This window comes from Diabrotica virgifera, chromosome 7 (genome assembly GCF_917563875.1).
Source record: "Diabrotica virgifera virgifera chromosome 7, PGI_DIABVI_V3a".
Lineage (NCBI taxonomy): Eukaryota > Metazoa > Arthropoda > Insecta > Coleoptera > Chrysomelidae > Diabrotica > Diabrotica virgifera.
In genome coordinates, this window is record NC_065449.1 from 226,792,929 (window position 1) to 226,807,728 (window position 14,800).

Consider the following 14,800-nt stretch of genomic DNA (forward strand, 5'->3'; position numbering starts at 1 on the left):
AACGTGTAAATTAAGCGATTTTTATGTGTTTTTGCTCACTGAGTTAGTTTAATGCAGTAATTCTTCTTGACAACTATTTGAGGTTATGCTTATTTGTTTTTAATTAAGCGTTAAATGAAGATATTAAGACAGCGTTAAATTAAGATATTAGTATATGCTGGATAACTTGTTAATAAATTATTTATTAGTTTCATATATATGTTGTTTCAGTTTTGACACAGTAAGTAGGTATATATAACTAGTGAAAATTCTAAAATGTGAGGGCTGGTACAATCATGCAGAATTAATGATGCTTTTAGCCTAGCGCACAAGCGATCTTAAACAAGTGATAGTACTTATATCTTCGACACATGGGACGTAGGCCTATAGGTTTCATATTATGTACCTATTTTTTATACTACTTTGAAACATCTGAAAGAGGTCACTTTTTGAAAGTATTAAAGACGTGATTTTACCGACGTGAAAAAAACGTAGATACGATTACGTTTTAAAATCGTCACAATTATGACGTCAAATCGATGAGACAAATACACGTGATTTTCAACAGTACTACGTCATAGAAACACGTCAATTGGTCATTTTTATGACGTGTTATCTACGTTATAAAAACGTCGTTTGGTTGCCTGGGTTATTCATCCCGCCACACACTATGAGGTACACCGGGCAGGTCTACCTGCTAGTGAGTGGCCGGACTTATAAATTAATTATATTTTAGAGACTATCACTATCACCATCCGTTTGGTTTACGTACGTTTCTTCCTCTTGGAATCGTTAGAACGGCCTGTGGTGTGCTCTGAATTAAAACGAAATCCAACTATCTATGATAGTAAGCACATTAACACGAATAATATATTTTTTTTAAGAAATTAATAATTTATTATCGATTAAACAAGTAAATAAAATTTCAGAAAATGAAATTTTGTCAAATAAAGCTAGATGGTGTGTTATGTGTCATATAATTTTAAAATTGAAATATATGAATAGGGGGAGTTGATGTTTGTTCGGTGGTCAAGATTATCGGAATTCGATATGATTTCGATTTTTTTATTATTATTTTGGTTGAGTTAAATCGATTTTACTAACTTGTAAATCCTAACCTAAAAACAAAACAAATGTTTACAATTTTTAAGCCACCAAAACCATTAAGATTGTTTTTAAAGAATTTGGTTTTTTGAAAAAACTACGTTAAGATGAGGTACGCTCAATTAGTTATAGGACCAGCGGGAAGTGGAAAATCGACTTATTGCAGTGCTCTTGCACAACATGGTGTAGATACTAGAAGAAATATAGACGTAGTTAATTTAGACCCAGCAGCGGAACATTTCAACTATCAACCTATCGTTGATATAAGGGAATTAATTCATTTACAAGATGCCATGGATGATGAGGAACTTCAGTGTGGCCCCAATGGAGGTCTCGTTTTTTGTATGGAATACCTCACTGAAAACCTTGACTGGTTAGAGGAGAAATTAGGTTTGTTTAATTCACAAATTTAACGCAACAATAGTCATGGCGGTTCCGTTGTAATACAAGTACCTTGAATTATTATTAGCAATTTACTTGGGTAATTGGTTTTACTAACACCTTGGCTGCGTTACGAGACAAATAATAGACGTCATATTACACTAACGATTGGCTGCGTCGACTGTGTCATAACGCAGTGTGCAAATATTCACTACAGGACAGATATACCTCGTAACACACTCAACGAGTGTGTCTCAACACTAAGTTTATAAATATCTCTAAACGCAACCAAGGTGTTAATCTTTTAATTTTTAGTGGACCCTTTCGCAATTTTTTTTATTTATGGGATTTGTATTGTGAGTGAAGATTTTACAAAACATTTACAAATTTTTGTACAGTAGAACGTCGATAATCCGGACGTCAAAAATCCGGACTGTCAATAATCCGGATTTGTATCTAGCAAAAATATCTGATTCATTTAAAATAAATTAAGAACTTCGCCGCGAAAAACGAACCTCTACCGCAGTTCAAAAATATTTTACACATTTTTTTAAAAGCCCAAATAGTGTCTGATGTTTTTACTGTACACATGGTGCTATTATAAATTAATTACAATACAGTGTTTAAACATAAAAAAAATGTTTTGATTAATTGCACCTCTAGACACTTTACTGTACAAGAGAAAACATACAATTTTAAAACGTTTGTTGTACTTTAATGTGTATACTGGCCTTTTTTTTAGGTAATTTCGATAATCTGGATAATTTGATAATCCGGATGGGGTCTGGTCCCAATTAATCCGGATTATTGACGTTCTACTGTATATTAGATTTAAAAAAAAAACGACATGAGACAAATGAGCCTATTGTTTGGTCAGCTTGGGAATAGATTCATTGCTATAAACATACAACAAAAAAACTCCTACTTTTCAATATTCTTTTCTTTTTCAACAATTTTCCATCTACTCCTGAATGTATTTATTTATTTAATCACGGGCAAGCCCTATTCAGATATAAATATTAGTGTTCTAAATTATCATAATATAACATAAATTATCATAATATAACATAACAAAGTGGTTTGAGAAAAAATAATTCTATGAGTAGTACAGTTACGAAAAAGAAAAAAGAATAAGATAATATATAGGTCAGTACAATTACAAACAAAAGATAACACATAAATCAATTCAGAAATGTTCTAAGGTATAACGGTTAATATGTAACACTAATCACAATACAAAAGCTCTGGCCGAAAATATTAAAAAGTTAAAAAGTTAGGGAAGAAATATGATTTTTAAAGCGGGAAACTGATATATTAAAAATTTCGAGGTTATTTAATGAGTTAGCTAATCGAAGAGTTCTAGGAATAATTGTGTTGTAAGAATAATTGAATCTATGAAAAGAAACATAAAAGGTTTGCACCTGCCTAGTCTAACGATGGGACAAATAGAGATATTTTGGAGAGAAGCTCAGGGCAGTTACACAGCCCGTTGATAATTTTAAATAAAATTATTAAGTCTCTTTGTTTTCTGCTTACCTCAAGAGGAGGTAAGTTCAGTATGCGCTCTAATGCAGAATAGTCGTAGTATACATGCATCTTAGTGGCAGTATATCTCAGAAAATTGTGTTGGACAGCCTCAAGTTTCAGTTTATGAGTAAAGTAATAGGGGGATCAAATTGTGGAAGAGTAATCGAAATGAGATCTAACCAGGGAGAAATAAAGGGATTTAATAGCTGAGATGTTAGTAAAGTCTCTGGTGGTTCTTTTTATAAAGCCAAGCATCTTCATAGACTTCGGTATTGTACTGGAAATGTGTGATTTATAGCTAAGGGCGGAGTCAAGGATCATACCCAGATACTTAGTTTCAGAGGCAGAATGTAAGGTCAGATTATTTATACTATATTCGAAGATGATTGGATGATGAGTTCGATGAAAATGAAGAATGTGGCATTTGGATGCATTCAAACACATACCATTTTGCATACACCAGTTAGATAGGCGATCAATATCACCTTGTAGACTAAGGGCCGGTTGTTCGAACGCTAATCAAAAATGATCATTATCAAATATTTAATTACTGTCAATGTCAACTTTTATTGGGTTGCTGAAAACATAATTATTGATTACAATTATGAAATTAGTTAATTATGTTAATAATTGTTATGTTAATTGATTAACTAATCTCATAATTATAATCAAATATGTTTTCAGCAACCCAACCAAATTTGACATTGACAGTTGTGACAGTAATTAAATATTTGATAGTGATCATTGTTGATCAGCGTTCATAAAATTTCACTAACTTGGAAACAGGGTATTAGATCATTGATAAATATATTAAACAACAGAGGTCTTAAGTGTGATCCTTGTGGTACACCTGAGGTAACAGAGATGGTATGAGAATAGTAATGATTAACCCTGACAATTTGCGATCTTTGTGTTAGATTGCTCTTGAGCCACTTCAATATAAGGCCATCAATTCCATATAAATAAAGTTTATGGATCAAGAGCTCATGATTAACTTTGTCGAAAGCTTTGGAGAAGTCAGTATAAACAGAGGCAACTTGTAGACCCCTCTCAAGAGCATCTGTCAAAAAATTAACATATGTTATGAGACCTAATTCTGCTGATTTTTTGGATGTAAATCCAAATTGTTGGGCCCCTATAATTGGCGAGCAGTCATAACTTAAATAATCGGAAATAATGCTCTCAAAAACTTTAGGAGTAGCACTAAGAATAGAAATGGGATGATAGTTACCTATATCCGATTTTTGACCTGATTTAAATATTGGAGTGACATAAGAGTTTTTCCAGTAGTCTGGAAATTCCCCTGTTAATAGAGACTTATTAAATATATAAAAAAGTGGGAGCGATAGAATGAAGCTGAATATTTTAAGGAAAGTAGGAGGAATTCCATCAGGACCAGGACCTTTGTTGGTATTAAGTTCAGACAGTTTTTCGTAGATTTTTGAAATTTCAATGTGATAATTAGACACATTAACCAAAGGTGAAATCTGGGTTACATGCGGACGTAAGGATTGGTTTGTATAGACGGAAGAGAATTGGTTAGCAAAAAGATTAGCAATATCAGTTCCATTGAAGGCAATACAGTCTCCAAGAGTCATTGTATCTCCAAAAGGATGTAACGTTATTAATAATAGAATGTTCGGTGCGTTGAATGTAATCGGCATAACACTCTCTTGATAAAAATTTACATCTAGTTCTTAAGTTACTAAATGCTGCATAACTTTCAGGACACCTTGTGCTCTTGTATATCTTGTGCACTGATTTCTTCTCGTGAAGCAACTTCTTCAGCTCAGAGGAGTGCCAGCATGGATATTTCTTATCACAGATTTTTTTTAGCGGAACAAAACGATCAATGATGGAATAAAAAATGTCGTAAAATACAGAAACCATGTCAGAGAAGATGTCTTCTTCATGTAGATCTCTTCCAATTGCTTTCATCTTTCTCCACCTTGTGCCAATATCTGCTTGCAACTCGCCTTTACCTGCTCTTGCCTGTCATCTACTCATCTGTTTTGAGGTCTTCCCTTGCTTCTTGTTGTCCTCCTTGGTCTCCATTCTAGGATTCTCTGAGTTCACCTATTATCACCATATTTGGTTAAGTGACTGGCCCCAGGGCCATTTCATTTTTTTTCACTATATTCCTGATCGTTGTTCTACGTCTTATCTCAGTGTTTCTAATCTTGTCTCTAACTGATATTCCAAACAAGTTTTGTTCCTTTGCCTTTTGCATTGTTTCTAGTTTTTTAGCAGATTTTCTGTCTCATAAGACCTACATAATACTGAGACAGAATTGCTCAACTTGATCAAAGCTCAAAAAATTGGATACCTGGACCATATCTTGAGAGGGGAAAAATACTCAATCCCTCAACTAATCATCCAAGGAAAGATGGGGGTAAGAGGGGAGTAGGTCGCAAACAAATGTCGTGGCTTCAAAATATAAAGAACTGGACAGGCATAAATAACACTGATGAACTTTTGCATGCCTACTTACAAACTGAGTATACATGGGTTATACACATTTTTCTTTAACACATTCAGCCCCAGTGTTATCAGTTTTTTCTTGTCCATTGGTCAGCATATTTTTTCATCACTGTAGTGTGGCATTAGAGTATTAGAGTGATGCCTCACTGTTCTATAGTAGGGGAGCGAAGTATGCTAAACGTGCAGTCACTCGAGCGCTTTGGGGACCTATTGGGTTGTGAAGAGTAGGTCCTAAAACGAAAAAAAGTTAAGTAAAGTTTTCCATTTTAGTGGGGACTTTTCATATAGCGCCATCTATCCATAATTCGAAAAAATGTTTCGAATAAAAGTTGCTTATTTTTACGTAAAGAATCCAAATCTGGAATAAAAATTTGGGGCTCCTATTTAAGATTTTAAAGTAACCCCCCCACCCTACCTCCGTGGGGGGTCGTGTTTGGTACCATTCGATAGATTTTTCAAAAATATTGATTAAGTGTATTTTGCAGTTTTTCGATCTAAAGTTTATTTTGCGAAATATTCGCTCTTTTTTTTGTGAAACTTTTAACTCGCCCTTTTCCGCTCAAATCGTCAGATTTTGAAGTATACAATATACACTCTTTTGCATATACTTAACTTACCTTATCTTAATCTGACAACTACGAGTATTTTTAAGGATAGATTTTTTTTTCGGCCCCCCTAACGAACTCCGCTGTGTTAAGAGCTAATATATGGTAATGGTACATCTGCAGGGCACCAGGTTTCTCCCCATATGATAATCTGACGCGCTTGAGTAACTGCAAAAATCCCCGCTTGGGCTCCCCTACCATAAGAGTGAGGTTTAGTGAGACATCACATTGATGCCACCCAGGACTGAACATGATAATCATTGGTACTGTGGGACCTATTTATCCCACAGAATTTAAAAATGCTCTAGTGGTGCCTATTTGTCCCCTAAATTCACTTTAATCAAATATAGCCATGTTACTGAACATTTCGTTATGTTATGCAACCAACAATTTGATTATGTAACCTGAAATTTTCTAGTGTGTTCTTGTACAATGTGGTTATGTGTTTTTTTTAACTTTCATTCTTCTTCTTCTTCCTCTTTATAAGCAATTCTGCTTGTTCATTGGCGGATTGATACCTCTATGGAAGGTTGTCACTCCATCTTTTATGCGGTCGGCCGATACTTCTTCTACTGATTGGCGATTTATCTCTTGCTGTTTTGACCACACATGTCTCCCCCATTCTGGTTTTTTCAAAATTGATTATTGTATTACTAATGGGAACAAATGGGTCCCAATATAAAACACTACTGTTGTCACAAACACAGTTGTCTGATGTCCTACCAAAGGATTTAAGGATTAAAAAAATCACTTTATTCACCATTATAAGACTATTGATCATATTTTTTTTTGTCTGAAAAATTTTGGATATGTATGGAATGTATTCAGTCCTGAAAGGGTTAAAGTTTTAAGAATGAAGGTGTTTGTTGGTACCACAGTGCTGAAGAGGGGTATCCCCATTGTTCTGCATTTTGTTTCAATCTGTTTAACTCATTTGATGCCCATACCGTAACCAGACCTCAACTGAGGTGCCCAAGCTTGTAACGGTTCATTTAGTAACTCAATACCACAGCCGACACGTGTGTGTCTTTGTTACCCTCAATGAAACCCTCGTGCTGACACACTGTCGGAATGGACACTGAACAAGTTAAAGCACTTTTGAGGTATATTTTAAAGAGCATGGAAGACAGTTAACATCCTTATTTCAATCCCTATTAATAATTATTAACAATCTAATTCTGTTTTAGGTGACCAAGAAGATGATTACATATTATTTGATTGCCCTGGACAAATAGAACTATACACCCACTTAACAGCAATAAAAAACTTAGTGAAAAAGCTACAGATGTGGCGTTTTAACGTATGTGCTGTTTTCCTTGTTGATGTTCAGTTCATTACAGATGGAGCTAAGTTTATTTCCGGTACAATGGCAGCACTAAGCGTCATGGTGAATTTAGAAGTTCCTCACGTTAACATTTTATCTAAAATGGACCTTTTAAGTAAATCAGCCAAGAAAAGACTTGATAGCTTTCTGGAGCCTGATTCTCATTTTATACTGGGTGATATTGAAACTTGTGGGAATTCCGCTTTTAACACAAAACATAGGAAGTTAACGGAAGCTATTGCCAGACTTATTGAAGATTATTCTTTGGTTAAATTTATTCCCTTAAATTTAAAGAATTTAGAAAGCATTAATGATGTTTTGATAACCATTGATAATGTAATTCAATATGGAGAAGATCAGGATATTAGAACTAAAGATTTTGAAGAAAAGGAAGAAGATGATAATGATTGAAACAGTTTTGTAGGTTTTGTACTGATTTAAAAGAAATAAATTTGAATAATGTTGCTTTTTGGTTTTATTTATTTTAATAGTTACTACAATTTAGAGTAAGGATGTCTATTAGTATGAAACTAAACTTACGTGTATAGAAATCGGCCCACTTAAAAATTTGGTCATTTTTGATGTCTCATATTTCCTAGACCTGTTGGCCGATTTAAGTGATTCTTTAAACATGTTATAGCCTGATTCTTTAACAATATCACTGTAATAATATTGTTGCTAAACAGGTAAATTTTCATTGTATACCGGGTGTACCAATCAAACTGTGTTTTTTTCTCAAAGTTCGCATCACCCTGTGGAATATTCTAGCATTTATAAAATACTCAAATTAAAACCCAACTATAGCCTCAGGTTTTCTTAACATTCTCTTTATGTTGGATAATAAAAAAGTTAGGTACTTTAACAACTAGACATGTTCTTCATCAATACACGGTGTTTTTAAATAAGTGCGACGAACTTTAAGGGGTAATTCGGCATGAAATAATAATGACAGTTGGCTTTATAAACGTATATCCGCAAATGTTTCGTTTCCGAGATACGGGCTGTTGAATTTTTTCGTACAAACTGACGATTTATTTTATTGCTTTAAAACCGGTTGAGATATGCCAATGAAATTTGGTGGGTTTTAAGACGTAATTATTTCACATTTTTTGACATACAATTAAGAATTTAATATTTACCATTAGCGCGCATACGTGTAATATGACCGATCATATTACCCGTATGCACGCTAATGGTGAATATAGAATTCTTAATTGTATGTCAAAAAATCCTCAATAACTGTGTCTTAAAACCTACCAAATTTCATTTCCATATATCAACTGGTTTTAAAGCAATAAATAAATCATTAGTTTGTAAGAAAAAATTTAACATCATGTATCTCGGAAACGAAACATTTGCGGACATACGTTTATAAAGCCAACTGTCATTATTTTTTCATGCTGAATTACCCCTTAAAGTTTGTCGCACTTATTTAAAAACACCGTGTATTGATGAAGAACATGTCTAGTTGTTAAAGTATTAAAAGAGTTGTAAACTATAAAAGTATTAAAAGTAGTTGATTAAAAAACGGAATGTTAAGAAAACCTGAAGCTATAGTTGGGTTTTAATTTCAGTATTCTATAAATGCTAGAATATTCCACAGGGTGATGCAAACTTTGAGAAAAAAACACAGGTTGATTGGTACACGCGGTATATAATGAAAATTTACCTGTTTAGCAACAATATTATTACAGTGGTATTGTTAAAGAATCAGGCTATAACATTTTCAAAAAATCACTTAAATCGGTCAAAAGGTTTAGGAAATATGAGACATCAAAAATGACCAAATTTTTAAGTGGTCTGATTTCTATGCACGTAAGTTTATTTCAATGACTGCAGATGGTTGTACTTTTTGCTTGACATTTATATGGCAAATATACTTTACAAAACTGTTTTAGGTCCATTCATCGTAGTTGATTGAAACCCAGGTCCATTCATCATCATAGTAGGCACATAAGAGATAAGAGCATGAATATCTATGAGTTTTTGATCACTGACTTTATGTCATCTGAGTCACATACTGGAATAATAATGAACTTTTAAAAAATCCTTGAAATTTTCGTAGTGATGTATTCATTTTTCTCTACAGTAAACTGAAACATCGTTATGACCAACAGCGACATGTGAAATAGATGGAAGGGTCAATTTACTCAACAAGGTGAGTCCGTTATACAAATGTAAACATTTCATTTAATTATAAAAGAAAACTATATATTTCTAAGTAATTTTTATTAGAATCCTGGATTATAATACAAAGGGTGGTTGATATTCGACAAAATAATCAATTTTGCAAATTAATAATTTGCTGTGAATAGGTATTTATGACATGTGAAACCAAAATTTAAAACAAGTTTAGTATGTTTTGCTTTTATTCTGACAAAATGGCAGCGTTTTATCTTATTAATTACACAAATAATGCGGAATTAATCTAATATTTGCTAAAAAGGTTGGATTAATTGAAGAACAGTTTAAATATAAAATTCGAAATTATTGACATTTATCTGCAGTCAGACAAAAGACATGTACAAATTAAAATATGGTTTTTGGTGTAATAAATGTAAGAAAACGAATCATTTCATATGCATCTGTACATTTTTTGAAGGACTGTGAGTACCCGTTAGAACTATACCGGGTGTCAAGTTATATTTTCCCCCATTTTAACTGCATATAACTTCTAAACGACTTAAGATAGAAATATGCGGTTTTCGCTGAAATGTTTTATTTTAGTAAAAGTTTTGTTTGAAGGAATTGAATTTTTTATATCGCTTTTAAATAAAAAATGGCGGATTTTTGAAAAAAAAACGTTGACTTTTTTTTATTGAAACACCCAGTATATTTTTTTGTAAATTGAAAGAACGGTCATTTACCTATCCAGTGATATAAAGTTTTTTAAAATCGGTTGTCAAATGACTGAGCAATTAATTTTTAAAATGAGAGATGCAATGTGGAAATCACAGAACATAATATCAATTTGCTTAGTTATAGTCCGTCTATAACTTTTCCCATGCGGTACGATTCATTTTCAATCAAATTAAGTCAAAACAGAAAGTGAAACGTACGCCGATGTGTTTAGTATATAGTATACAGTATACAAAATGTATATACACATCGACCTTCGTTTCAATTTATGTTTTGACTTAATTTGATTGAAAATGAATCGTACCGCATGGGAAAAGTTATAGCGGACGGACTATATGTTACTTAATTGCGTGATCCACGTTGCACCTCTCATTTTAAAAATTAATTACTCAGTCATTTGACAACCGATTTTAAAAACCTATATATCGCAGGATAGGTGAATGAGCTTTCTTTCAATTTACAAAAAAATATACTGGGTGTATACTGTACTGAGAGACTTATAATTTCGGGAAATGTTGAAGGGCGCAGAAGTAGAGGTCGCTCACCTACTCGATGGACGGATCAAGTACAGAAAGCCAGTGCAAAAACATTCTCTGAATCCATGAGGGAAGCTCAGGACAGAAGCCGATGGAAAGAGATAGTTGCTCGTATTATAGGGAATCACGACACTCAGCAATGAGGAAACGACTGAGGAGGGGGATACTGGGTGTTATATTAAAAAAAGTCAACAAAATTTTTTTCAAAAATCCGCCATTTTTTTTTTTCGTAATTGAAAGCGATATAAAAAAAACTCAATCCATTCAGACAAAGTTTTTACTAAAATAAAACATTTCAGCGAAATCCGCATATTTCTATCTTGAGCCGTTTAGAAGTTATAGGCAGTTAAAATGGGGGAAAATATAAGTATTTTATATAATGCGGTATGTGGTAAAAGTGTATATAATGTGCTAAATTTTAAAAATACAAAAAACAGTATAAAACTTCTCGCTAGTCTACAGTACTGTCTACTGTACCGCTTTGTAAAAAATACCTAATACTCAGTGGTATAATGTATATCTATTTTTAAATTTTCTATCGATGGTGCGATACACTGAATCGACTTTTACAAGTCAAAATTATTTGATTTATGATCCAAGTTATTGTGTTTACATACTCATTTTTATCATCTTGACGATTTTACTTGGTAGTCCCAGCTCTTTCATTAGTTCGTATATCGGTTGTCTTTTTACCCTGTCATGGGCTTGCTTAATGTTAATGAACAGAACATACTACTGTTTTGTTTGTTTCCCATAGTCTGGATTTCTTTTAGCTCAAATATTTGATCTCTCGTTGTAAACTACTTCTACTTCTTTAAGTGCCATTTCCGCGACGGAGCTCGGCAATAATCATAGCTATTCGGACTTTGGAGACGGCTGCTCTGAAAAGTTCATTTGATGTACGTACCGTTCTCTCAGGTTGTGCAGCCACGATATTCTGCGTCTCCCAATTCTTCTTTTTCCTTGAATCTTTCCCTGCATAATCAATTGGAGCAAGTTGGATCTCTCTCCACGTGTAATATGTCCGAGATATATTGTAATTTTCTTGTTTTGATGGTATTTAAGATTTCCACTTCTTTATTCATCTTTCTCAGAACCTCTTTGTTTGTGACGTGTTCTGTCCACGATATTTTCAGAATTCTTCTGTACACCAACAGCTCGAATGATTCTGGTTTTTTCATTGATGTCGCATTCAAGATCCCAGCTCCCATTCACTAAAACAAAGTCGAGAAAATGTAGCACCCAGCCAACATAACTCATCTTATAGGCTATTGATTATGTACTATAGAAAGGAACTACAACGTTAACGGGGTTTTATTATTTCATATGGTCAACGAATCTCTATATATGAAGAAACCGCGGAGTGCTACCATTTAAAGGGGTGCGTTTTTGAGAAATGGGTGAATTAGTCCCTGGGCACAGGTTACATTAGGGTGAGTTCTATGCACTTTTGGTACAAACACGTCTACATAAAAATTGTTCCTGGTTAAATTTCTTATCTAAATATAACTTTTTAAAGTCAAAGATACCTTTTTTTCCAAAAATATATTCAAAAGAAAAAGCACAAAGAAACCCAAAAGAAAGAAATTTTGTTTTTTGTCCCATAGCTTTTGTCTGCGGAGATATAGGTATAGATATTGCTTCACAGAAAAAAACTTACATATTTTGTCTTTAAAATGATGCTTGGTAGAGGTCATTAGGATTTACAGTTTTCGAAATATGATTTTTCAAAATTCGCCACTCACAGCAATTTTAGGCAATTTTCTTGTTATTTCGCAAATATTGTTCTGTAACTTTTTTCTACGTAACTTTAGGCATATGCAATGTTACATGTAAAAGGAATAGAAATCCATTACCTTTAAAATGTTCTACTGTATTATGTTGTCCGACTTCTTTTAAAGAGGTTATCTATTTCAAGACTTTATACTTTTAACGAGTTTTTATATTTTTTACGATTATTTATTATATATTATATAGTATATATTATATAATAAAAAATAAAGCTTATTTTGTTTACTTTAAAATGGTGTATTATAAAAAATTCTAGGATTATTTTTGAATAAGATATGCTTTTTCAGTAATAAGTACTTGCAACGATTTTTGATTTTAGGATTATTTTTTAAATTCCTCATTATAACTTTTTTATGTGATTGTGTGTTATGATTGAATCTTATTTTTTATAGGTAATACTTTGGATCCACTTGACTCGGCCGGGCAAACTTCAAAATATGGATTAATTCCAATATTTACTGTCAAAGCTCCTGCACCACAAGCTTTGCTTGAAAAATAGCATGTAAATGTACCAAAGGATGTACAAAAAACTGCGGTTGTAGGAAGATAAGAATTGGTTGTTCAATATTCTGCAAAGGGTGCATGTGCATGGGTACTAATTGTGGGAACTCTAAGATATCTGAGGTGTCAGAGGAAGATATTGAAGCTAATGCTAACGAAGAGATGGATTTTTGATTTTGAAAATTTTTTAAATGTCAACGTTTAAATAATTTTAACTAAAGTGATGTTTACTAAGACTAATGTTTATGTAATTTTTGTAAAAGAAATAATTTTAAATAATACAGGTAAAAAAAAATCAAGGAATCACTCGGTTTTCATTAAATATTTAAATATAGATGATACACCATTTTAAAGAACAGAAAGTAAGCCCTCTATATTGAGCAATATATAGTATATTCATGTACAAGAAAAAAAAGTTATATTGAGAAATTTCAAAAATAATCGTAAAAAATTTAAAAAATTATATTTTTTATATATTAGGTATTAGGTATATAATTATATATAATGTATAATATAATGTTATATTATATATACTATATATAATATAATATTATATAATATACTGTATAATAATATTATTTTATTTTTATATATTATAAAAAATCGTTAAAATTATAAAACCTTGAAAAACCATAGTCTCTTTAAAAAAAGTCGTACAACATTATAAAGTAGACCGTTTTAAAGGTAATTGATTTCTATTCCTATTACGTGTACCGTTGCATATACCTAAAGTTACGTAGAAAAAAAGTTACAGAACAATATTTGCGAAATAACAAGGAAAATTGCCCAAAATTGCTGTGAGTGGCGAACTTTGAAAAATCATATTTCGAAAACTATAAATCCTAATTACCTCTACTAAACAACATTTTAAAGAAGAAATATGTAGGTGTTTTTTCTTTTAAGCAATGTCTATACCTATATTCTCGTGGACAAAAGTTATGGGACAAAAAACAAAATTTCTTTCTTTTGAGTTTCTTTGTGCTTTTTCTTTTGAATATATTTTTGTAAAAAGGTATCAATAACTTTAAAAAGTGATATTTAGATAGGAAATTTAACCAGGAACAATTTTTATGTAGATATGTTTGTACCAAAAGTGCATAGAACTCACCCTAATGTAACCTGTGCCCAGGGACTAATTCACCCATATCTCAAAAACGCACCCCTTTAAATGGTAGCACTCCGCGGTTTTTTCATATATAGATGTCCATTGATCATATGAAATAATAAAACCCCGTTAACGTTGTAGTTCCTTTTAACTTCAAATCTTTTGTGCAGAGAACTTTTCTCATTTTGTTAAAATTTGCTCTGGTTTTACCCCCTTTTTGTGTATTGGGCATATCTTTGCTTTGGCCCTCTTTTTGTTTCCATATGCTTTTTATCAGTTGATGTATATCTTTATGTAGCTTTTTCACTCCTGCTGTTATCATTTCAGATGATATTTCTGTTATTCCTGGGATTTTATTTTTTTAGTCCTCTATTTCACTTTCTATTTTTTCCTCTGTAGATATTTCTGTTACTATGTGATCATTCAATTCAATTTCATGGATTGTTTCCATGTTTTGTTTTCCCTTAATTTCTCTTAGTTTACTTTTGCTTTTCATTATGGTCTCTTTATCCATTGCATTTAGAACCTCAAGCAGATTATTCCCAATTTTCCTTGCACTTTGTATCTTTGTATTAATTTTTAGGTCTTTGCTTAAGAAATCTTGGAC

The 14,800-nt window shown here is 32.4% G+C and overlaps 3 protein-coding genes across 3 annotated transcripts in view; 2 read left to right on the plus strand and 1 right to left on the minus strand.

Moving 5' to 3' along the window:
- The window catches only part of LOC114333215 (ferritin subunit), a 73,818-nt gene that overhangs the window by 47,725 nt on the left and 11,293 nt on the right, over positions 1-14,800 (minus strand). The gene's annotated exons all lie outside the window — the stretch shown is intronic.
- The window catches only part of LOC114333216 (ferritin-2 heavy chain), a 53,475-nt gene that overhangs the window by 18,825 nt on the left and 19,850 nt on the right, over positions 1-14,800 (plus strand). The gene's annotated exons all lie outside the window — the stretch shown is intronic.
- LOC114333214 (GPN-loop GTPase 3) lies at positions 1,065-7,866 on the plus strand. The gene is made up of 2 exons (XM_028283070.2): positions 1,065-1,473; positions 7,265-7,866. Exons 1-2 carry the CDS (start codon positions 1,191-1,193, stop codon positions 7,810-7,812), a joined length of 831 nt encoding a protein of 276 aa, XP_028138871.1. The 5' UTR covers positions 1,065-1,190; the 3' UTR covers positions 7,813-7,866.

What these genes read in the sequence shown, in the direction of transcription:
- LOC114333214 (XM_028283070.2), top strand. Translation starts at nt 1,191, where the DNA reads ATGAGGTACGCTCAATTAGTTATAGGACCAGCGGGAAGTGGAAAATCG. An exon ending in CTGGTTAGAGGAGAAATTAG is followed by an intron (nt 1,474 to 7,264) that starts GTTTGTTTAATT and finishes ATTCTGTTTTAG; the next exon opens with GTGACCAAGAAGATGATTAC.